The 25,065-nt window shown below is 39.8% G+C and overlaps 1 protein-coding gene across 5 annotated transcripts in view; it reads right to left on the reverse strand.

Moving 5' to 3' along the window:
- MADD (MAP kinase activating death domain) overlaps nt 1-25,065 on the reverse strand; it is a 72,222-nt gene that overhangs the window by 25,818 nt on the left and 21,339 nt on the right. For 2 of the 5 annotated variants that reach the window (XM_082283497.1, XM_082283500.1), the window contains exons 6-23: nt 24,295-24,408; nt 23,537-23,617; nt 22,307-22,363; nt 21,370-21,548; nt 20,538-20,773; nt 20,015-20,171; nt 18,947-19,050; nt 17,917-18,110; nt 16,997-17,328; nt 16,218-16,357; nt 14,901-15,002; nt 12,933-12,992; nt 12,371-12,473; nt 11,146-11,332; nt 10,826-10,976; nt 8,265-8,471; nt 503-600; nt 79-162 (exon numbers count right to left, since the gene is read on the reverse strand). In XM_082283497.1, the coding sequence (XP_082139623.1) occupies nt 79-162; nt 503-600; nt 8,265-8,471; nt 10,826-10,976; nt 11,146-11,332; nt 12,371-12,473; nt 12,933-12,992; nt 14,901-15,002; nt 16,218-16,357; nt 16,997-17,328; nt 17,917-18,110; nt 18,947-19,050; nt 20,015-20,171; nt 20,538-20,773; nt 21,370-21,548; nt 22,307-22,363; nt 23,537-23,617; nt 24,295-24,408 (2,586 nt within the window). Of the gene's footprint in view, nt 1-78; nt 163-502; nt 601-3,627; nt 3,682-8,264; nt 8,472-10,825; nt 10,977-11,145; nt 11,333-12,370; nt 12,474-12,932; nt 12,993-14,900; nt 15,003-16,217; nt 16,358-16,996; nt 17,329-17,916; nt 18,111-18,946; nt 19,051-20,014; nt 20,172-20,537; nt 20,774-21,369; nt 21,549-22,306; nt 22,364-23,536; nt 23,618-24,294; nt 24,409-25,065 lie in introns of all 5 variants that reach the window. The other 3 variants (XM_082283498.1, XM_082283496.1, XM_082283499.1) reach the window with 2 other exon arrangements.

Raw genomic sequence — 25,065 nt, forward strand, 5'->3', positions numbered from 1 at the left:
AAATGTAGGCATGAAATGCCCTTCCCCACTTTAACAAGCAGTCAATCACATCCAGATTTCACTCTGGGCATATCCTACCACAGTGCTGACTTCAGAGTCCTGGCTTGTACTTCTGACCATAACTGTTGGTCCTCCGCTGGGAATAGAGTCAAAATCACTCTTCTGCAATCAAAACGTATCAAGGACAAGAAGAGTCACATTAGTTTTTACCATAAGGAGAGAACATGACTTCCCATTCTTCTGGGCTCTTGAATCACATGCCTTATGCTTCCTTAGTTTATTTAGCCAATCAAATAGAAACTACTGTCTGAGTGTCAAGAAGACCATGGTGTCCTGTAACTGAGTTTACAAAGATCAATCTCCTAGAGAAAAGGGCAAAGAAATTTTACCAAATGAGCCTCTCAAGAATACTCAAACCCTAGAAGTCTTCCCATAATTAAGTAGTGAATAGAAGAATCCTATGTCTTACGGCATAAATAAAGCAAGCATACAAGCCACTGACCTGAGAACCTGAGGCCAAACTGAGGCCACTGTCTGCACTGATTTGGGATTTCTTCTCATCTGTTTCTCCCAAATCAAATTGTTTCACATTTTCAGGTCCTGAACAAAGGGAAAAGTAAGTAATTACTGTGCCAAGAAAAAACAGCATAGCAGAAAGCAGATGACAGACTGGAAGCAGAAACAGTACCAACAAAACAGATTTGCCTTCTCATTTCTTTGATTTTTAACATGCTTTTTATTATTCCTTGGTACTGAAAACAGCAAGACCAACAGAACACATCTGCTAGTCTTCAAACATTAGTTTGAATTTCAAATACTCCGACGTCTGGGAGTGGCTCTAATTAAACAGTAGCTTTCTTAGCCGTTTAAGAGAGATAAGAGGACAGACAACAGTCAAGTAGCTTCCAGTTACAATAACACATGCAGAGCAGTTGCCATTCAACTCTAGGAAGCCACTTCCTTTAATTCTTGGTAATAAAAAAGGATACCTATTTACTTAAAAGTCAGAATATTTTTTTGAACAGCTAAATGGCTCAAAGTCCTGGACTGAGTTTTTTGGTTGCCCACGGCAACTATCTAGGCAAAAATCAGGCAACACATGACAAGAAAATAACAGTGGCAACCGGTGTTAACCAGTAAGATTTTCAAGAACTAAGCTTGTATGATGCTGTGCTTCACAACACTCCCCAATTACACCAACAAATGGCTCTCCAGAGTTGGCAATCACATAGGTCAGGAAAGAGAAAGGGAATCAGCAAGCTTTTAAGTCATGCATTCATTAACCCAACGATCCAGAAAACAAAAAAAGGAAAGAACATTATGTTCAATTTCCCATGCATTTCTAGAATCCTATCATCTATTGTCCTCAGATGGGATGGCAGAAGGAAAGAGAATGATGGACAGATAGAGCCTGAAAAGAAATCTGGATAAGCACTGAATGAAGTAAATAACAATGCAAGAAAAGAATGTGTTATAGGCTGTACACAGAATGTTAATACTCTCAGAAAGGGGAAGAGACTGAATACAACACTTCTGCCATATCCATATCTGCCAACTATTCAGTAACAGGAAGACATGATCAGCTGCTAGAATATTTGTATTATATACCCATGACTATATCCAGTATCTCTAAGCAAACAATGCCACTATCTCTATAACCACTGATAGCAACAACCTGGGAATTATGAACATGTTTGTATTATATGTAATATTAGAGAGGATAAGACAGTGAAAAGGAAAGAAAAAGGGAAGGGAGGAGAGAGAGAAGGATAATATACAAAGATTTGTGGGAGTGAGTTTGAGATGGTATGTAAACTCATGAACAGCAAAGCCATAAGGGGGCTGTGCAGACCATACTAGCTTACTACTCAACCACCAATTCTTCCTGTGAAGTCTTTACAGAAAGTATTCTTCATTTGTTATAGTATTGTGTCTCTAGATCCAAATGCCTTAGTTACTGTAAATCAAATCCTCAAAGACTCTAAGAAAGAGAAAACATAAACAAAATTTATGAAGAAAAATAACTAAAAATATCTTTTCTAAGAATTTGGAATATTGTTTTCCACTGAAATACACATTGCTCACTTCTAGAAGTCTATTTCCATTCATCCAAGTGGTCATCATTTCTAGTTCTGATACAGCAAAAAGTTTAATATCTCATTACTACAGCAATAACACTAAATTTCAGCTGTGTGTTTTAAGCAATTTAGGAGTTTCCTGTCGCAACACGTAATTCAGGTATATTTCTGACAGTTTGACTTTTAAAGGGATTGGAATTGAAATTGACTGAAGCAGTTCAGATATTTGAGGGCTGTAACAGAGTTTAAGGAGCACAATAGCCACAATTACATTGTTGTCACTGTCAATTTACAGGCACTTACAAACCTCCCTCTCCCTTCTTTATGGAGTCGTATGTCTAATACAAGTGGAACACTAAAACCTCAAATCAACCCTCTCAATGTAGGCACCTACTTGAAAGGCTCAGCTGGGGAGAGCAGGTGTGTGCATGTGCTATGTGTTTGCCTCGCACACCCCTACCTCAGCAGATAGCAATTCACAACTTAAATACAGTAAGCTGTACTGCAGAGGTGCCCCATTCGCCCCATTCTCTCTGAACTAACTCCAGATGCTAACAGAAGTACTTAACAGAAGTATTTAACTGAGGTGCCTAAAACTAGTGTATGCAAATCCAGGCCTAGTCAGAATGTCAGGATTTTTCACTCATTCATCTCAGCTATTAATCCTTCCCAAACTCCAGTCTGTAAAATAGCATCAGCTCTGCAAAGTACAAACTACGCTTATGGTTAGGAAACACCTACCACAATATGGTTGCTATAAACTGGCTGTTGTCCTTACGTCATATGTCCCTATTTACAACAGTGACAACCAAAAGAGCAAAGCCTGGTACTGCACCTGCAGATTATCTATATTCAGTATTTTATTCATTATTATATTTCAATAGGTGTTCAGGTTCGTGTAGATTTAGACTGTTATTTAGACTCTGCAACAGCCTCAAACTATTTCACTCCTTCTTTACCAAGGGATATAAAAAACAAAATCAGGTTGATTCCTTACTATGAGGCTATTTTCTAGCAGCCATCACTAAATACAATTCTTCACATACACCTTCTCTCTCCCCCTCAGAAGTATTTCTTGTTGCAGATTGACTGCTCATGGTTGATGCCAGGTAACAAAACTCGCCATCCCACGGCTTGAACAAACAGGAATTCTTCATTCCGGTAACATTTAATCAATCAATATATCCATGTCAACAAGTTGTTAAACAAGTTTTAACTTTTAAGGAAGAAGATGGAGTATCTTAAAAGTCTTCCATATTTATCTGATTGGTGAGGATGCAGAACACCTGCTTCCCCTTCTTTGAAGGCAACATTCAGGGGAGAAAAAAAAGAAAGGGAAAAAAAAAAAAAAAAGAAGAGACATTTGAACACAATTTCCTCAGGGCAAACATCTGTTTGGTCTCTTTAATGGAGACTTTCTTGATAGACTTTTTTTCTTGTGAGTATAAAATCTGTGTGCCATAGATGCAAGCTCACCCTGCACCTGGGGAGTTGGCAGTTATGGGGAGGCTGGAGGAGTCAGTTTCTACATTCTTTTTAATTTCCTTACTCGTTTTTTCCAAAGATTTTTGCTTTTTCACTTCCTGGTGCTTGTTCCACAATTCTACCCAAGATGCATTGAAAGCAGGAGAGAAAGAGAAAGAGTCAGCAGCTGGTCAGACAGGTGAAAATGGGGAAAAAATTTCAAACAAAAAACCCACCCCTTCACCTCAAAAAAAAAAAAAAAAAAAAAAAGTAAAAGAAAAAGAAAAAAAGGCAGAATTTTATGACAACTACCGAGTGAAGGGTTAATTAACACCATTTTAAAAGAAACCAGTGTTAGGTGTTGAGCACTGCATCATCTCTTAGTAACAGAATTCAAACATGAGAGATGACTTCGTGCAGCTGTGGTGGTGCATCCCCCCTCCCCTCCTTGGGCCACACTTTGACAGCAGTGAATCAACTAAGGAAAAACAGCTCTTGTGAACAAATAATTGATTGCCTTTTCTAAGAAAGGGATTTAAGACTGTCAGTTATTAATTCCTCCAAAATGTAGGCATCACAGAAGCTCTAATTAACAGAAACATTTTAATGTCTCTAGTTTATATCACTGAAAGGAGAAAGACACAAAAACAGCAGCAGCAATTCCAAAAATATTAAAGTGTAGGTTAACACAACATTTAACCAATATCATATCTTACAGATTATCACAAAGTTTACAAGTTATTTTTGACCTGACAACATTGCCAGTAAATGCTTGGCTCTGCCTATGAACCTGTCCTTTATGCAAAGAGCTGAACTCCTCTGCATCCACTTGCTCCTATTGGGGTATAAAGAACGGAAAATGGCAAAGAACTAAAATGAGCAAGATATCAGACATGCTTAACCCCAACTTCCAAAACTCAAAGTCACAGCACTCTAATCAAGTCAAAGAATTCCATAGGAGGACATACAACGCACAGAACAGCAAAACGGTCAGAAATTTTCTTAAACCTGTATTTGAAACTTAGCTCTGGGACAAAACAGTGATGAAGCACATGCACTTTTCTATCACTCACATTGCTCAACCCCCTGAAATGCAGCCACCTATTCTGCTCAGAAACATCAGCTCATTCCAGGTGCTGGCCTGTTGGCCAAAGGAAACATTACAAGCTGGCACGCTGAGCGGACTCTAAATGTTAGGCACTGTCCTCTCTCACTAGCACTGTTAAAGTTGGGGACACTACAGAGGAAGATCCTCTTAGAAAAGTGGCAAAGGGAAGGAAAAAGAAGTAAAATGTTCTTTTACTGCTCTTCAAGAAAACTTCCTGAGCAACTAAAAGGTCACTTAAGTGTGTCAGAAACCCATTCCACCCTGCAAGGAGCAGAAATAAGGGCAAGACAGGCTCTAAAAAAGTTCTATTGAGAAAAATGTCCACTGGAAAAAAAAAAAATGAAAAGGATAGTGTTACAACTGTGGAGGAAGGCTCCCAAGTATTATCAAAAAAGACATCAGGAGTGAGACAAATGCAACAAGGTAGAAAAAGCTAGAAAGATGGCTTCTAGCCTACCAATTTCTACATCTGCTTCATGATTGATGGATGTTCCTTCAACTTTCAAAAATAGACAGATGGATAAGATAAAATTGCTTAGGGATCCAAACAGCATCCTACAGGCTTATCAAGCTGAGCACACATTGACACAGATAACAATCTCTAAGATGGACTGAGTTTATTTGTTAAAGGGCTTTGAAAACATCTGGCCTCTTCCGTGCCCAGTCTATATGGGTTTACTTTAAAAATCACCAGTCTGAAAGCTACAACACCTGCCATTAAATTACTTTTAGCTGACTTGTCTGTGAATTTAGTGTAGAGTATATCCTAGCACATTAAAAACAGACTAGAATTTACTCTCACCTACTTAGTCAAAGAAGAAAAATAAAACTTTAATAAACTCACTTATCACTAACATAAAGGGGGAAACTATTAACTATCAACTTAAAAGCCACCAGTGTCCTAACAAAAAGACCAACACTACAGGTGATGACCATGAACCCTGGAACACAAGATCCCCAGAAGCAAGCAGCTGGTGAGTATCAGAAGCATCATCTTCACAATTTTAATTTTCTAGCCAGGAATTAGGTATCAAACCACAGTTAAGATCGAAGCTCAGTTGGTAAAAATCCATCCCACTTCACCTCAGAAAGAGGAAACCCTGTGAACCTCATGGCCATTGTTCCTATAGTACAAAAAAACTGCACAGATTCAGCTACCACAGCTCTGAGATGCAGTTTAATCACCACACTAACACACACTTTACGTATGACTACTGCAAACAGAGCTGTACATTATTTTACTCCATCCTTCTGAAGACTTCTCATACTAGTATTTCCTCCTGTATCTAGGTCAAAAGGCTAGTAGTCCAATTTGTATTCCATCTATACAATACCAAAAGATTAATTCAAAGTTTTATTCACATATCTGCAACCTGAGGCTGTAAGTACCTTCCAAACTTCACTGAATCAAGGAACTGCTGAAGTTCAAAGGGACCTGTGGACATCATCTAGTCCAACCTCCCTGCTCAAAGCAGGGGTGACTAAAGCTGCCTGCCACAGGACCATGTCCAGTCAGGTATTCTCTATCTCCACGTATGGAGAATTCACTACCTTTCCAGGCAAACTGTTCCAGTGTTGGATCATCTTCACATAAAAACATTTTTTTCTCATGTTTAAATGGAACTACTTACAAATACTTTGTTATTTCAGCAACATGTAGATGTTTACCAAATGCTCTTCCCTAAATAAATTAGTTTGAATGAGAATATCTGCATTTCACTACAGCAGGAATTTCAGTCAAGACACAACTAACTCCAGTCCTGTATATCCAAAGTTGTCTTATTCTGAAGTTTCCATGACAGAACACAAAGGAAGTATAATAGCCAAGCAGCTTTAAATTATCTTCCTGCAACACAAGAGAAACACTCTTTACTTCAAGATCACCCAAGTCTGATAAACATGGAGACTACACCGTTTTTACAGCAATTTCCTGAAGAGTGACTTGCATACCAGCTCATGGTTTGTGGTGAAAGACAAAAGCAGTTAGAGAAAAAGGCTTCAGGAAAACATTCAAGTCTTTTGAACTTCGGTCAGTTTTGGTAAGACTATATCCTTCTTGTAATTTAGCTCCATAAAAGACAAGTGGAAACCATCACAGCCTCAGAACCACCAATAAGAATGTACCTTTGCCTGTCCTTGAAGAATGTGAATTGTTTAAAGCTAATATTCTGGCAACAGTAGTTAACACGGCATATTACGTAGCACTTCTTTTGAAAACCACTTCTTACGATGCTTCACAAACAGAACTGTCTGATCTCTATGACTTTTCTATGAGGCTTTAATTTCATCGAAGGGAAAGACGCAGCTTTAGCAATCTCATCAAAAGATTTCTCTTCATTCTTTAAAAGAACACTGTCCTAGAGCCTGGTTTATTCTTAGTTGTGCTAGAAGCATGCTTTCCTTTTTCTCCTCTAGAGAAAAGTAATGAAGTATCCAGAGCAAACCAAGTAACTAATTGAAATGCTGGAAATCTGAAACTGCAACTCTTTCAGCTTCCCGACAGCTTTTCAAATAGAGTGCAAGACTAGTTTCTGAGCACCTGCCTCCATAGATCACCTCTTTAAACAAGAAAGCAAATCAAGTCAGAGGGGTTCAGTATCAGTTCAGAACTCGACAGCACCCAGCCTGCAGTTATTATGTGTGTGTAGGAATGAATGTCTGTAGTCCTGCCACTTAACTGCTCAACACACACATTCCCTTGTCATATGCCACAAACTACGCATATATCCTCACAGCACCACACTTTCAGAAGATTAATCTTTCATACAGCAATTCCAGTAAAATGATATTTTACATAGGCTGTAAGAAGCAATGTCTATAATTTAACATGACATATTTTTGCAGTTGACAAAAAATTTCTCGTATGCTGATGGTACTTCTCATGTTTACAACCCACAGCCCACTGGATTCAACCAAAACAATTGTTTTTCTTTCTCCTCCACTAAAAAAATCTGTAAAGCCCTTTTTAAATAAAACAGTTCTGAAAACCCTACCTCAAACTTTTTCCCAAGACATAGGGAAAAGCTAAGAGTAAGACAGAAAAATCTCCAGTGACCAGCCTAGCAGATGCTGTTTAGAAGAACACACATTCTATTTGCTATTGCATAGAAGGAAAATCCATCAGTCCTGCTCACTGAAATTGTAACACTGTAACTAAAATCTTTTTGGAAATGTTGTTGTTAACAAACAGCAGATCTTGGATCCCACTTATATCAAGATACGATCTACATAATTCACAGGTAGCCAGCAATGACAGAAAACCTTCATTTCATGTTTCCCTTCCACAGCTGCCCTTTCTGAAGTCCTGCTGTCCCTGTTTCTCTTTTGCCATTTCCTGTTGCTTGAAAACAGCAATCACAGAGCAAAAAATAAGGTTGTTTAAGGTGTAATGAAATATAGAAACAATTAAAATTAGACAGCTTCTGGGAGAAAATTGCGGTGGATAGTTTATCCAAGAGTAGAGTGAAAACACACATGATTGTTCCTTGTGATCCAAGGTGTAAATGAAGCATGTTACAGTAGCAATGTAGTGTGTTAAAATGGAGAGAATGCAAATAGAACCTAACACCAAAACAGAAGTCTCCCCTGCACTTCACATGCACCTCAATACACACCAATTGAAGCAATAAAGTTTTCTTCCTTTAGACTTCTTGTGTCAAACTCCCTTGGCCCTCTGCCTGCAGGGCTCGGTGGCTTTGGCATTAGCTGAGGTACCGGCAGCTGCATTGCAGGTTTTGGCTCCACTCTTGGGGATGATGCAGGATCTTTGCCAACGGGAGTCACAGATCCATCTGTTGGACTTCGTTTTCTCTTTTCCGGTTCTTTAAATAAAAAGAACATTGTTGAGAGAAAATAAATAAATAAATAACTAGAAAGAAACATAAAGAAAAAGGAAATGAAAGCAGAAGAACAATGAGACAGATGGTCTCACCTAAATCATTAAGCCTGGCACTGAAACAGCTCAGTGCCACATTTTTCCCATAGGTCAATGTGGCTTGCTGATAGTCTGGCACACTGGTGGAAACCAATAGAGGAGAAAGCCAGAGTGCTATTTTAGGGATACTCAAGTACCTCATTCCTGTATATTTGAAACCTAGGAATGTTCTCTGACACAGGAACTGTAGCATCTCCTCTGCCAAATTGTGAAAAATTAAACAACTCTGCCTAAACTACCAAGAATATAATTTATAGAGGATAATTAAGTTCTTCTCACACTGCAAAGATGACAAATACAATCATTTTCACGGGTAACACTAAATGAAACTTCCGTTAGGGGAAAAAAATCCAAAAATACCTCTTGGCTATACCTCTTCCATAAATCTGTGAGACTTCCCATAACCGTATGTCTCTAAAGGCAGTTTGGATTATTTCTCTGTATCAAACCCCACAGTTTGAATTACAGCAAAACCTTCAGAACAGAATAATTAAAACCAGCTTTTCCATAAAGAGCCTCCTGCACAAACTATTCCAATACCTGATAAATCTAATAGTCAAAACTTCATATCCTATTATCTAAATCTGTCATACCACTAGATCTTGTGATACCTTTGTTCAGTGGATTTAAGATTCTGCTATCAGTAACACCTTTCTATTTAGATAATAATTGAAAAGAATCAACACCTAGCACTCAACAGACTGAACACTTCCATACTTCAGAGGAAAAGTGTTTTCCCAATACCTTGTAGACCTTTTCAGAAAATTCAGTTTTGCAAGATGTGATGATCAGAACTGGGAGCACTACCTCAGCTGTGGGTCTTGTTACTGATATATCAAAACACTATACAGTAGCTGCATTCCAAATGTATATTCACAGATTTACACAGTCCCCCCCCTTCCCAGTTTTTACAGATGCAGTAAACAGTGGGAAGTTCACATACAGCTGCCATTTTCAGAGAGACTGCTTCCTAGGATATATTTCCCAATCCTACTATTATTGCCAACTATCCTTGTTCCTAAACACAAGTTCTTAGTTTGACCATATTATAATAAATTAATCACAACCATGCTTTATTAAGCTTACTCTAGACAAATAAGCTATATCCATCGTGTCCTGTAGGATTACTAGTTTATTACTATATGTTAAATAACATCAAGAGAAGCACTAATCTCTAAAAAACATTTCTAGAAATAACTCTTAATTTCAACCAGTTGAAAACAGTAAAACATACTGAACCGCTAAAATGTGACTACAAATTAAGATGTTGTGCAAGAATGAGAAGAGTCTTTAAAAGTTTGCACCAAATTTTGTCTATCATGACCACAATTAGTTCACTGGGTAAACTCTACTTACCATCAAATTATGCCATTTGATCTTCACTCTAAACCACTGAGTTTTATATCAGCCGCTCCAATTTTCCTTAGAATCAGTGTCGGACTAAAACGCTTGTAATTACCAAGATCAGCCTATCCTCCACATTCAGGACTGTTCCACTAGCACAGCCTTCCTTACCTTCCTCAGCATTCTAACAATGACTGGAAATGAACATGAGGCATATCTAAGCCAACTAATAAAAAAATTCCTGATGCAAGACCCAGAACACCGAATATAAAGAGTTTAGTAGATGCTACACTGCTGCTACAATGAAATTTCATCATTTGAGATTACAGCAAAGTCAGATACTAAGAAGAGATTTAGCTTTTTGTCATCTTTTGCTTTTTTCCTTAGCACGCATTTTCTTATTTTGCATTCAGAATCAGATTCTTAATAAACAGCTGAAAAACCGAGAGATATTTTCAGACTTTCTTCCCTAAGAATATTTAGTTGTATGAGAATAATTATGTAGTGCAACATGGTTGGTGAGATGTAAGTCTCGTATGGTTCCGCATTACAAATATCTCCCTCCCTACTGAGGTTGCCTGCAACAACTTTCCAAGACTGTGGTTGGGACAGTTCTAGCTGAAGGTCCCCACTCCGAGAACTTCCACTTCAGCTGTAAAAGTGACAGGTTTTGTATCTCACTGCAGAATTTCCATTTTCAATTAAATATCAGTATGGCCATTATTTTGCTTTAAAGCTTTAAGCTTCAAGCTTTATAAGGCTTCAGTAACAATGGTACAATTCTCACCATTTTGAAAGTGTTGGAAAACCCCCAAAATATCAGAAGGCACAAAAACAGCTACCTCCCCAGTCTTATTTGGTTCATAAACACAGTATTCTCATGAACGCTTTTCTTACCTTTATTGTAGTAGTGAGTATGTGCTATCTCTAGCAGGCCAAAAACACTGGCCATGCCTCCCAGGCCAGCATTTGCATACGACTGCTCCAGGCTTAACACAGTGCACTTCAGCAGGTCCAGCATGCCTTTATAAACCTTGCGGCTGATCTCCTGCAATGAAATCTCCATTACTGCTGCTATTTCAGAAGTGAGAAAGTAATTCAAGAACGTAAATTCCAAAATTGCTGTAACATCAGCTTCCCGCAATTGACAAAAACTTCTCATGAATTGAGCCCCAGCAGACACTCAGTGTGAGGACCCTGCTGAGTTCAGCACTGACCACGTCCTGTATGACATCCTGTCGAGCATCCTCCTCTGACTGGATCGTGCGATTCAGCTTGCTCAGTACAAAGACACGGAGCTGCTCACTCTCCAGCAGACGTCGGACTCTCTTCATGTTCAGCCACCCAACACCTTGCCCATCAAGAACATTGTGTACCACCTCCTTCAGGAACTGCTGGTTCTCACTGATACATTTAAGAGAAAGCAAGCAAAAGTTAGTCACCCTCTGCTTACTTTGGCTTGCATGGGAAGAGAGCTGTGGCCAGGGCACACACAGAAGTACCTTTCCTATCAACAGTAGTTGACATCTAGCTCTGCCTGCTGCTCATGTAACTGCACACAGCTCAAGCTCTGTTCCATAGGTGTAGTATCAAATATTTTATTTTGTCCTTTATTTACTATAATAAGCCACAATCAGACTTTCCTCTAGCTACCACTCTATCCTTCACTCTCACAGCACTCCTCAGAATCCACAGGAATCCTTTATGCCTCAACCTTCTTCCACAGCCCCCATGTCTGAGCTGCAGGCTTTCCTTGAAAGAGGAAGGGCAGCACTACTGAAGCATTACTGCAGCAGCCTTGGCACATGTTTTGTGTGGCACATGTATGCTCAGCTTCTTTTCCCATAGTGGGAAAGGTAAGAAGAAGGAAACTCCTGTGCAAACTGCTGCATTCCCCAGTCCGAACTGCAGTTATTTTTCTTGTCTCCCAAACCCAGCAGATCAAAGTAAATTCACTCTACCCATGACTGCTCCATAAGAAAGGGAGAAGAAAGCACAGGCACAGGTCAGATAGTGTTTACTTGCACTATTCTGAGTCCTTCTCAAGCTTTAGCAAAGCATTTCACATGAACTTATGGAATCAAACTGCTTCACTGTAGTCAGCTGATCCCCCTGCATGGTGCACTAAAACTCCGCTGGGCTAGATCACCTTGTCCAGAACACTCAATTACGAAGAGTAACTGCTGAGTTTAAGTAGAAACCTAGAGCATTTTGGATCTCAGACAGAAGGAGGATACATTTTGGAGCATAGAAAAGTAAGCATGTGCACTATTAACTGTAAGACCACCATACTAAATCTTCTCAGAAATAGTATGTCCAGGTCTAGGGCAACAGAAAAGTACTATTTGGTTTTCAACAGCTAGACTTCTGAGAAATCACTGGCCAAGTATGAGGCCACTCTAACTACACTGTACACTTGAAAAGCAGGAAAAAAAATATTACCTGGAATTGCTAGTTCGTCCCTGAGGTGATGGAGATTCTCTTTTCACTGTTGGGCTGTGCTTTATGACTGAAGACTTCTGATCAACAAGGGCCCGTCTGTTTCCTGAAGAGGAAAGGAAACAGAATGAGAAGAAAGGGTGGGAGGAGAACAATCTGATCCCAGGACAGTAACAAGCACCGCTAAAGTCGGCTAACACACCTATTTGAATTACAGGTAACAGACTTCAAACAAAATGGAAACTCCAAAAAAGCAGCAGCATATATCATATTCTAGCATCACACATCGGCAGAAAACAGTAATGGGAGTAATGCAGAGAGAAAAAGAGAAGATGGTAATGGGAGCAGGAGGTGAGAGACAGGAAAAGTTTGGCTGCTCTGCATGCAGTTCCACAACAAGAGCCATCTTCAAATTAGTCACTATATGTAAAAGCATAATGCATTGAGGGTGACTAGTATAGATCATGTGGTACTGGTTACCCAGCGAGAAAGGTAGCCCAAAGTCAGGCATAGGGAATGCTGGAAATTGTTACATCATGCACAGCTCATGCTGTAGGGAACCCACCTTCATTGCTTACTGGGCCAGCTTCAGTAATAATCTCCATTATAGTATTTAACCCAAATACTGGGACACAAAATATACAATTAGTAGTGTACTGAAATATCTACACTCCCCACTGCCAGCATCAAAAGAATCCAACTACCAGTTTCTTCCCAGCCCTCCCTCAAAATAAAACCCAAATGACACTAGAGCAGGAAGGATGTTTGAAAGCCCAAGACCACAAGGGCCAGAATAACTTAAGAGATAGTGCTTGACTTGAAATTTGGCATCGTGGAACCAGCATACTGAATCTTCAAGGACATTATTGCATATATTGTATTTGAATGGCACTACAAAAACCATCTGCATCACCAAGGAAAAAATATCAATGGATGCGCATGAAATAAAAATTAAAAAGGATGGCAAGTGGTTAAACAGCAGCAATGAAATGGAGTCCCAGCATCATTTCCCATTACAGTTAGAAACACACACTCGACAAGAACAAGTTAATGTAGCAACTTTGTATCTCTACAACAGAGACAAAAACATCTAAAAACTACTGAAGTGCCCAGTGGGAATCCCAGTGAGCCAGCATGCACATGTAAAAATGAACACACACACACACACACTCACACACACTTGCACATGCATAAAACAGACTGAGCTACTCCATGGAAATCCCATCCTCATATCTGCATAGTAACATTAAAGGCCCTACAGGACTAAAATAGTCAAGAAAAGAACACCCAAGTGCAGAAGATGAGGCACAAAGCATGAATGTGGAATGGTAAACCCCATCACTGTTTTCTTCCAATGCATGGAATCAGTCATTAAGTTTACCCACGGATACAACCCTGACATGAAGCATGTTTCTTATCCAGCACAACTGGACATGAAAACATAACCAACTGGTAAAAGGTTGTCAAAAACAGCTGTGCAGAGTCTCTGCTAGTGTTTTCACTCTACCAGTCCTGTTACTCCTCATTTCACACACAGGGAATGATTACTTGTTTCAAAAACAAAGTCCAAAGCAGAAACACAAAATTAAGCTTTTGGTCTTTGTTTCTACAAGGTCAAAGGTCAGCAAAACATCATACCAACCTTCATCCACATCCCTTCCCAATTCCAGATTAAAGTAATCTTTACCGATAAAAGTGATGAGGAGGAAAAAATAAATGAAAAAAAAATCAACACATTAAAACAAAAGCAGTAAGTTCTAATCAGATAGAGTAACTCAAAAGGCAAAATAAAACCTCTCCTCGGTACAGCATCTGAAGAGGTCTCCACGCTAAGACACCAGCACAAGCTCAGTCACCCCTCCAATACTACGTTCAGTACAAGGATGACCAGGCTGTCTAATGGCCCATGGTGTGAGGGCCATTTCTCTAGTGCCCATTCAGACATGTTATCTAATGATACTGCAGACAAACAGGAGATGTTCTAACGAAAAGACTGTGCACATATGCTAGGGATTGATCTTCACTCTCAAGAGAACTGAGGCATGGTTGTAATTTGATTTTCTATTTAGCAGTCTGAAAAGACGATAAACACTTTTGAAACTCACGTAATCTGCAGTCTCCATGGGAGGTTGGTATTATCCCCATTTAATGTGCAGCATCATCACTAATAAATTAGCTAAGGCTAAGCATGAAGATAGTGGCAGTACAACAGTAGGACCTACCTCTTGGTTCCCGTTCTTTATACTAAGTACTTAAAAATAAAACAGAACAAAATACACTATGAATGTTGCTTTCGTTTAGTTATCTGTTAACTCAGCCTAGACTGGACACTCTCCCATCCCAACACAGTCCAGTTGTTGGGAAGAAGACTGACTGAGAAATATCATGACAATTTACTGTCTTGCTCCTTAACACAGGTACTACCCAAACGACCAAAAGGCATCACTCCCAGGATTTCTGTTAGGGGAGGACCTCTGACTGCCAAGTCACAAGAACTGAAAAGGCTGTAGAAGACAAAGGGAAAAACGGTTACCTTTCAGGCTGGGAAAGGGAGTATTCTTGTCTCTCCCTACTTTGGTTGGTAGGGCTAAGTTGGACAGACTGAAACTTGTGCTGTGGTTTCTGTAGAGGCTGCCTATAACAGAAGACAAAAACAACTAAATGCCTACTGCTCACTGCACACACCCAAACATCCTGTAATTCACCATCTTATTTCAGATCCTTAATGATTAAGTTCTTCTTTATTACCCAAAAGTCTCACAATCATAACATGACCTCATATACATTGCAACCGCATCTGTAATCAGATTATTCTAAACAGTACAAAAACATAAGTCTTAGCATTCATGTCACAATAATTGATGTTGGATCTTCGAGTCTGAAATGTAACAGCAAAATCCAACCGTCTTCCTGCACTTAAGCATATCACATCACCTTAGCTCTACCTTCTAGTTTGATCCCCTTTTTGGGAGCAAATGAATGGCTGGGCCACATTAGAAAACAGGATGACAGAGGGTCTCCCAAACAAGCAACTCTGAAGTGAGGACTGAGACCTGCATCTTGTGAAACACTATAAATCTGCCATGGAACCATGCTCGAAATAGAAGCTTTTCATTTATTAGGAAAAAACATACATTCTTCCTGGTAAAGACAGATTTTAAGGACACAATAATGCATCATCATCTGCTTAAGCCAGCAGACAGCCTGAAAGCACCACATTTAGATAAAGGAGATGATTAACACTTCAAGTTATTAATTTAAAGTGTCAGCATATTATTTCATTTTGCTTTGGTTCTTTGTAGCCTTATTTTAATAACAGTCATTTTACCAGAAATATTTCATATATTTTCCCCAGTGCTACAAACTTCTTTCACTGCTTTTCACTGTAGTGCGAGACTCAACTGGCCATGTCTTCTGTCACTCATTAAGAAATTCTAGATTAGTGTTCCACATGTGATTTTTTTTATTAAAATATAATCGAAAGTAGGCAGTCAAGGAATTGAATTTGACACTAAACACACAACATGGCAGCAGGGAAGGCTGTAAGATTTTTTTATCAATTTCATAAAATTGCACAATGCTTTGTTTAAATGAAACTGAAGGAATTTCTAATCCTTGCCCTAAAGTGCCACACAACTCAAGGGGCTAACCACAAAATCAAAGTCCTTCTTAGTGAAGAATATATAAAGCAGTAGTTGTCAGCAGTTGTCAGTAAGCCAACATGACTACTGGAGATCTGGTAACAACTTGACGACCAGCTCATTCTCTTGACTAGCCATCCCTCTATTCCATCTCTCTGTAAACTCTGATATAATAAATAAAACTAGCTTAATGAATGCATTGTACATACTTGCAAAAGACATGATGCCCCCAAAACCTTCGCTGCTGTTGTTGGAGACAGTAGAGTTTGGGGAGCTGGCCCTGGAATCTGAATCTGCATCAGAATCGCTGGCCAGTTTTAAACTGTTTGGCCGGAGTAACTTCTGAGACCTTTAAAGAAATTAAGTACAACTGTTACTAGCAATTCCCCTTCCCATCCCAAATCAACACATTGTATGGTTGTGGGAGACTGATGTTGGTTTCATTCCCATCAGTTTTCACCACACTACCTGCATCTTTTGGGAAAGAAAAAAACCCAAAACAAACAAACAAGGAAAAGAAAAAAAAGAGAGAACTGAAACATCTTTACATTCAGGCTTTTATAGCCCTTCAGGGCATGCTGAAAACCTGTCTGCAAAAGGGCATTGGTGGACTTGTGAGTGAAAGGGTTCTGGTTTGAAAGGAGTAACAAGAAAACCATGCCACCAATCACTATAGTATCTTTCTCCAAAAAGACAAAGATTTACCACAACAGTTTCCAGAAATCAGTAGGTGATATACTAGAATGTTCTAGCAAGAACTGATAATTCTCATAGGTTCTATTGCTTACATGAGAGTAAGGAACTGAGGGACTAAGCAAGTGTTTTTATTCAAATCAGAAGGGCTGGCAGCATTTCAATATTAAATAAAAGTGATCAACAATACATCTCAGGTGCCAAAGACATTTGAGTGCATGCATGTTAAACTACATGAAGCAGACAGAAACCCGAGAAGTGCTGTACAGAAGAGTAGAAGACAAGGAGGATTCACCTGCTTCCATTGAGATTCTGGTTAAATCTTGGGGTGTAGCTCTCCTCCTGCTCATCATCTTCATCCTCCGTAGGAAAACCATACTGTGGTTCAAAGTATGGATTGTCATACTCTCGCTTCCGCACCACCCCTTCTGAGGAGCTCATGCTGCCAGCTGTGATGTCACTCTCACGACGATCCAAGCTTATCTTGGGAAAGTTTGGTTGCAATGGCAACGAAGAGAGATGGTTTGAAAATCCAGCAGCCAACTTCTCTTCTATTTCTGCTGAGTCTGCTGCCTCCTGTGAACCAGTCAAATCATTGATCTGTTCGCTCGTTTGCGTTACATACAGCTGAAGGGCAGGACAAGAACAATCATTTCAAACTGGGAAGTCTGCACAGTCCTTGCTGCTTGCTACAGGGCCCCCACTACATCCCCACTATCTGTGTCTCTGAACTAGGATTTTATATACACTGCAGTATTTGTGCATTTTTCTAGGGACTTACTCCTCATTAAAACAGCTCTGAGTAGTAAGTGTTAGCCCAAGATAATGGTTTTCCATTACCATGTTCCCATTTTATCTTAAAAGACCACAAATTAATGAGTTCCCCCACTCCACACCCTGTTCCTCTAAAGACATCAGCTCTTTCCAGACTCTGTAAAAGCAATTCCTGCAGTCCCAGCCTGGACCATTTCTCTCTCCTAATGCTGCATTTTTCAACGCACTGGAAGTTTTTGTACAGGAATGGTCTATCCCAGCATAAGAGGGTACCAGCAAACTCCACCTTGCTCAGAAAGTCCAGGGTGAGCATGCAATTTAATCTGTGCATGGTGTCACAGTCCTATTAGCTTTTGCCCTTCTCAGAAAGAACCACGTGCATTCTCCCATTCTTATATCCTAATACGCTGATCTTGAGGCTGCACTCATCTCAGTACACACATGATTCACTCCATGGATGACAGTGCTGGGGCTGCTACTGGCTGTAGTACTGGAACTTGAACGAGGCTGGTTATTCTCTTGGGAGTTCTCACTGTCCATGGTCTGTTCATCGGGATCCCCTGAATATTCTTGAAAATCATCAAATTCCACTTCACTAGCATCACCAAGGGCTGCATGAGTCAGGGGGTCAACACCTGCAAACACATCATTTTTCATTAAACAACAGTGCCTTTCTCAGTCTTTTGCCCACCTAACTAAATATCCCAAGAGGATGAGGACTGCTCAACAGAATAAACTTGTACAAAATATTAGGCTGTAAAGGGCTTTTGGAAGTCATCCATTCCAATTCCCTCCTCAAAGCAGGAGTACCTTCAAAATTAAAGCAGGTTGCTCAGGGCTTTGTGCCAGAGTTCTGAAAGTTTTAAAGTTTTCACATTCTACAGTGATCCTGGGAACCTGTTTAACTACAATAACCATTAAGTTCTTTTCCTTATGTCCAAGCAGAGTTTCTTTTGTTACTGCTTACGATTACCTCTTGTCCTTGGGACATGGGAAATGTTTTGGAACTTCTAGATTTAGTTTACTGAACAAAGTGAGTGTTTATGCAGCTTCCATATAAGCCAAAGAGAATGCATTTTTCTGTCCTCAGTAGGACAGAGTGATACTTTAAAGCTAACACTGAAAACCAATATGCGGGGGCAGGAGAAAGCTCATACTCTGTTGTCCATATTGCACAGTATTTACTGCCAGCAGCAGGTTGTTTCCAGATCTAGTGAACCAGTTTTGTTCAGCAGCACTTGTTTCTGTTCTTCCTCTTCACAGTGTCCTTTGGAGGAAGTTGTTTACAAACAGGAGAAATGTCCTTTTTTGGTCTACCCACACACTTTTACCTTAGAGCAAGACCATAATGGAACAATATTTTGTTCTGATTCAGGGACTTAAGGGAGGCTTTTTTCCCAAAGTGCTTCAGATGAATTGGGAAAGGGAACGTATGTGGACCTTGTGAAAATAAAAGGCAAAAGTTACTCACTTGGGGTATCACCATTAATGTCACATTTCATCATCTCACTGACAAAGTCACCAAGGGAGGAGTAGGAGGAACTTGAATCGTCATAGTCGACACTGTCACTGCCACTGCCACAACGGGTGAGAGAGAGAGATGAGTGGCAGCATCAAAGCAACAGCAGGCTCTGACACTTTAAAGATGTGAATCAGCACTGTTTCCATGGACCTCCTAAAAATCTCATATTATAGTAACTATAAACAAATTTCACAAGCCAGCTTCATGAAAGGTCAGAGCAAAAAACATAACTTTCAGGTACGTAAAGAGTCATGGGAAGACATTTAAAGTCTCTTAGCAAAGTTAATGAGGCCAAACATAAGTAAGTAGAGAATAGTGTATTAATTCACAAAACGTGTGTGTTTATGTAGGACAACTTCAAGGGAACCAGGATTCACAAGTCAAAGCATTTCCTTTTTACACTAGTGATTAATCCCATTCTGTTAGGACCACTGGTGCTGTGTAGAATGCAAAATATGTGCAAGTCCAAGCCTGAAAGATCTCACAAACCCGCAAGGAATGAAAGGGAATAAAACCAGACACAAAACTCCAAGAAAATGGCCAAAAACTACTTTCATTTTACTGAATACACAAGGTGGTCACAGGCAGTGGGCAGTACTCACAAGCTTTGCATAACTATGGATAGGGAACAGAGATTTGAAAGAATGATAGGACGGGTGGGAGTATTTGTAGTACTGCAACAGAAATAACCAGAGAAAGAACAGCATGGAAGAAAAGAGAATTAGGATGTGAGGAAATGACAAATGTCAAGTGGCATACAAGTGGCATACAGGTAGCAAAAGAAAACAGGAAAACATGTATGGAGAATCACATGAAATGAATACACTAGCAAAGGGTTATGAGGTTTGTTGTGGTAACAGAGCAGTGAGAAAATTTGCTTCAGTGTCAGTATTCTGCCCAGACAAGAAATGAAACAACAACCTGGCAGGTTGAAGGAAAAGGCTGCAAACGAGAAGTAGGAAAGGTCCAGCAATCTGAAATAACTCTCATGTGACTATAGCCATGTTCCCCACTAACCTGTCATCAGTGGGATCAGAATCTGTTTCTTTCTCTGCTGGGACATTCAGGGCTTCAGCCAGCTGTGAATTGCTGTCATAGACTCGATAGTGGATGGGCTGCAGCTGGTGAGCATACCACTTGGGTTTGTCACCAATTAGGGCTGGGTCAAACATGTCTGCACAAAAAACCAAGGAGAGCATTAATCAAACTCATTTACTGGTGTCAAAGGCTTCATTCACAGTGACACTACCCTCTACCCAGTCTTGTACAAAGGGACAGTCTTTAAGAAGCCTACACGACTTCTCCATAATCAAACAAGGTAAGAGACAAAATTAATTGGAGGAGCAACTGGCCAATAGCAGGCCTAACTTGGAAGAAACACATGAGGCCATACATAAAAAGAGAAAAATGTGCCTTGAACTGGAATATTTTCCTCTCCAGCAGGAATAATATGGTATAAGATTAAATCCTTCTCTAGAATGTCCGGTTTTTAAGTTCCTGCATTACATCCAACTGCAGGAAAGGCAGGACCAACACTTACTGTTATGAATTCTTTGGAAAGCATAGTTAGTAGGGTTGAGTGACCATTCTCCAAAGTATTCTACTGCCTGTGTTCTGGAAAGCTTATCTGCAAAAGGTGTTTGCTTCGGCCTAGAGGCAAGAAAAGAATTTGCCTGGAAGGCCACCACTGGTCGTGGGAAGAGACGAAGAGTTCGAGTATGCATTTGGAAACCTTGCAAAACATTTGGTGAGTTGAAGAATCTCACCATAGCAACCCTAAAAAGAAACAGAGAACAATATATTAGATAAAAACACAGAGCAATAACAAAAAAGAAGAAAGCCTGTAAAAGGTATGCCATAGACAATGTTTTAAACCTTTGAAGAATGGTAACCTAACTCTTCTTAGGAAACACCTGTCTCAAAAAAAATTTTTAAAAAAAATCCAAACAAACCAAGACCCGAGAAATCACCTTGTTCTAATTCACCATCTTAACACAAACACCCACTCAGTGAAGGATATCATTCTCGTATCTACCAGCTGAGGTAACAACTAAGTCCCCAGCTTTTTTCTCTGTAGTTCAAGGCTTGTGATTTAAGCTGAGGATACAGTATCAGACTGACAAATCCAGGTAAAGCGGATGATCTACAGGAAAATGCAAGAAGCAAAACACCCCCTCAAGATACACAGTCACATTCATGGAGGTAATAGATATGAGATAAACACTGTAATTACTGCTCTTTTTCCCCACATGATGTCAAGTAGAATCTACAGTAGTACCTGAAAGATGCTGTTTCACCCACAGAAGTGTTTGTGCTGCCCTCAAGTGCGCACTTTTATGAAGACTCAATGCTACCTTCCTGTTAAGCCTCACCTGGTAGCCACATCAACAGAGTCCACATCATTTCCATAGATCAAAGGGTTGAATTCTGTGGAGGGAGTAGACTGCAAATCATTCTGTGGTCTTCCCAGCAGCAGAGGCACCTCCTGCCCCTCATGAAACTTCTCTAGATTAAGAATGGGCTGAGTATTGAGGCTCATGCTGGCCAGGGCCTATTGAAGGACATTATGCACACATTCAGCAAGAACAGTTATTTAAGGAACAAAAGATCAGAGCTACCCTGCCCTCTAGGCAATTGCAACCATTATGCATGCTCCATTAATTGATCTTAAACCACCTCCACACTGAGTCAACAAATATCTCCAGGCCCTCCTTTATGTTGATTGTCAAAATGATCTCCTCAATGCTGAAACAGTCCTGGAGCCAGTCAAGGAGTAGCACAGGATTCCACTTTGCTAGATCATTCATGACATGAAACCAGATAGTCCGAACTGGACCACTAGTAGCGTGGCACTGCGTAACTCTACTTGTTGCAGAGTTATTTCCATATGGAATTTGAATACATCTTGGGAACAGCGGCCTGAAACTTGCCTTTAAAAGTGGCTATTCAATCAGTAATTTGATATCCCAGGACAATGTGGACACCTTTACACAAACATCTGCTTGTATCCCTGAAAAACCTCCACTTTCCATCTGAATGAAGTCTTCATCTGTCCATAAAGATACCTCTTCAAACCTCATAAAGTCTTCAAGGATATGTACTGGAGCAGCACAAATGGTAAATCAGTCCTGGACACCCAGACCTATCCTAAATCTTCCTTATTTTTCCCATTTGCCCACTGAGGCTTGATCTTTTCACTTACAAAATAAAAAAAATATATAAAACCAAAACAAAGAAACAAACAAAAAAAAAGCTCCAAAGGAAAAGGGTAAAATGGAAAATTGAGGGAAAAAGAATAAAATAAAGAACCTTGTTGTCAGGAGTGAGCAGCTGTTTCTGAGTGATTGCAGTCATGCTAACCAGACACTGGAGGCAAGATGGAAGATCATATGATAACACCACAGCAGCCCATCAGAGCCAAGACGAACACATGACCACAGAGAAACAGATGGAAGGAAAAAAAATATCTATTACTACCAAATATCACAAATGAGAGGAAAACAAAAGGGACCACAAAACAGACACATCTTAGGAAAGAGGTGTAACTGCCCCACCCCCAAACATTCATATCTGGCCATCTTGGAAACTGACAAGCTGTTGTCCTTAATGATGCAGCTAAGAACTTTCTACTACAGTTTAAAAGTAGATATCCTGAAATTCATTTATTGACTCTAAGACACAAAGGCACACAAAAGTGTTAACCTTAGTAATGTTGGCCACAATTTAGTCTTGTCTACTTTGTACCAGCAGCACTCCTTCTTCTTTGCTCATGGCAAACTCTTAATGATAATAGGAATACACAGGGGATGTAACCTGAATTTGGGTGAACACTCTGAGAATTTTAAACATGTCTTCCAAAAAATTGCAATTTGTTCTTCTGATACTTGAGTTTGCCTTTGCACTAGTGAGAAAGTTTTGCTAAATAGTGCCTGAAATTGCAAGGGGGTGAGGCAGCAGTGGGGGGAAAGTTGATCTAACGAAACTCCAGGCAACACATCACTTCCATATGTGCTGACAGCAGGTACTGGGGTATCACAGAGGTTACACACTTTGCTCTCCTGGTCTATGAGGAAAGAGAAAGACCAAACCTCATCACATTAGTAACACACTTTACCTTTAGATACTGCATGCAGCGTGCATAAGGAAAACAGAAATAAAGAGATAAAACCTGCTTGACACGATCAGCCAGGGTGACCCAAGCTGATTAATGGCTTAGCAGGACCTGACAGGAGAGACTGACACCTCACACACAGATCTGTGAATGGAGGGGAAACAAAGATGATCATAGCTCGATGGATCAAGTTAGAGTTTAAAGCCCACATGGCAAACATAAAGGAGGAATCTGGAACTTTCTGCATCAACTGGAAACAAGTTAGCCCCAAACAACAGTAAAAATCAGAAACCATCTGTTGTGTACAGGGGGATTTCAGTTTTACATTCACTGACTTGCATTCTTACCCACTATAGCAGAAGAGTTGGGCAACACTACATATGTTAAGTTCTACTGAATCTGAGTCCTTTCCTCAAAGTGCATATTACCTGTTTCAGATGCTTTTTCAGCTCTGAAGCCTCTGGTTCTGGCAGTGCTGGCAAAGATTCTGCATTTGTAGGAACAATCACCTGGAATTAAGCACAGCAACAGACAAAAAATTCTCCAGCTGTAGTCATTTCCAAAACAGAATCCCCTGACTCTCCAGCACTTCAGACACCAAGGAATAAAATACACTAAGTAAAATAAAAATTTTAAAAACCCCACACAATCTCAGACACAGACACCCGTTTTTCACTTCTTTATGGTTGTTATTGTCTACAATATAATAAACAGTGGAGTTACTTTATCATTTACCACAAAAACAAGAAGTTTGAATCAACCCACACTTTGCATCAAGCAGATGATGTTATACACATTTTCCTTGAATTAGCCTTTCTCATACCCCTCTAGAAAGTGAGATACATAGCCCCATTTGAATCATGACAACCAAGGCTGCAGGAAGGCTCTCAACAGATTAAGTTTCTTAGGTAGGGCTGTAAGACACAGTCTGACAATTAGTCAAGAAGATAGTTCTATCATTTGCTTGAGGTTTTACCTTCTAATGATATAGCCAGATCATTTAACTGAAAACGGATCCCTAATGCAAAAGACATGGGAACCTTGAAACACATAGGATTCTGAAGTTTAATATGGGAGGGGTAAAGGCAGACTGAAGTCAGGCATTACTAAATTCTCAGTGGGTACACTGACAACAGTACACAGCTCCCTGGAAACAAAGCCACAAGTTCTTATGGGTGCCACTTACCCTATTGGTATCCAGGTCAATAAGCCATACATCATCAGGCATTTTAAAATCCAATTTGTAAAGGAAAAAACTTGCTGGAACACCAATGATATAAGGTGTAGGGGCTAGAAGCAACTGAGAGAAAGACAGATTTTACTAAGGACAAGATCTACATTTGATATCACCGTGTTCTTCCCAAATATTTATTTATTGACTACAGTATGCTTATAGCAGAGAAGACAACACAAAAGGCATTGATAAATAAGTAATTAATATCATAAAATGGAAGCATTAAAAAAAAGAAAAAAAGGAAAAAAAATAAAGAAGAATGAAAGCTCCTGCTCAAAAAGCATCAGTTTTCATCTAGGAGAAAATACATTTCCACTTCCATGTTCCATGTCCCCAGGACATTTCCACTCCCATGTTCCACCCAGGACGTAATTTATATGGCTACATGGCTCTTTGGAAACAGCTTCCCATGTCTATCATGGTCCAAAAACAAATGTTCAGAGTAAGAGCCTAAGTTGAAAAGCAGGAAGTCATGGATGAATACATCCTCAGCTCAACCTGAGTCTGTGCCATTGTAAATAGGTACATACAAGGACTTTACCCTTATGCTTGTAATGGTAATTTGGTTTCAAAAGAGTAACATCTCTAAGAAGTAGAAGACAGACACGTTTTTTGAAATGTATGTGGAAAACCTATAGGGAAATTCAGGTTGCTTCTGACAAGGGAATCAGCAGAGGAAAAAAGTTTAAATCAACTGGGCATGAAGCAGCTTGAGATGAGCAG

The sequence above is a fragment of the Coloeus monedula genome (assembly GCF_965178545.1).
Source record: "Coloeus monedula genome assembly, chromosome: 6".
Classification (NCBI taxonomy): Eukaryota; Metazoa; Chordata; class Aves; order Passeriformes; family Corvidae; genus Coloeus; species Coloeus monedula.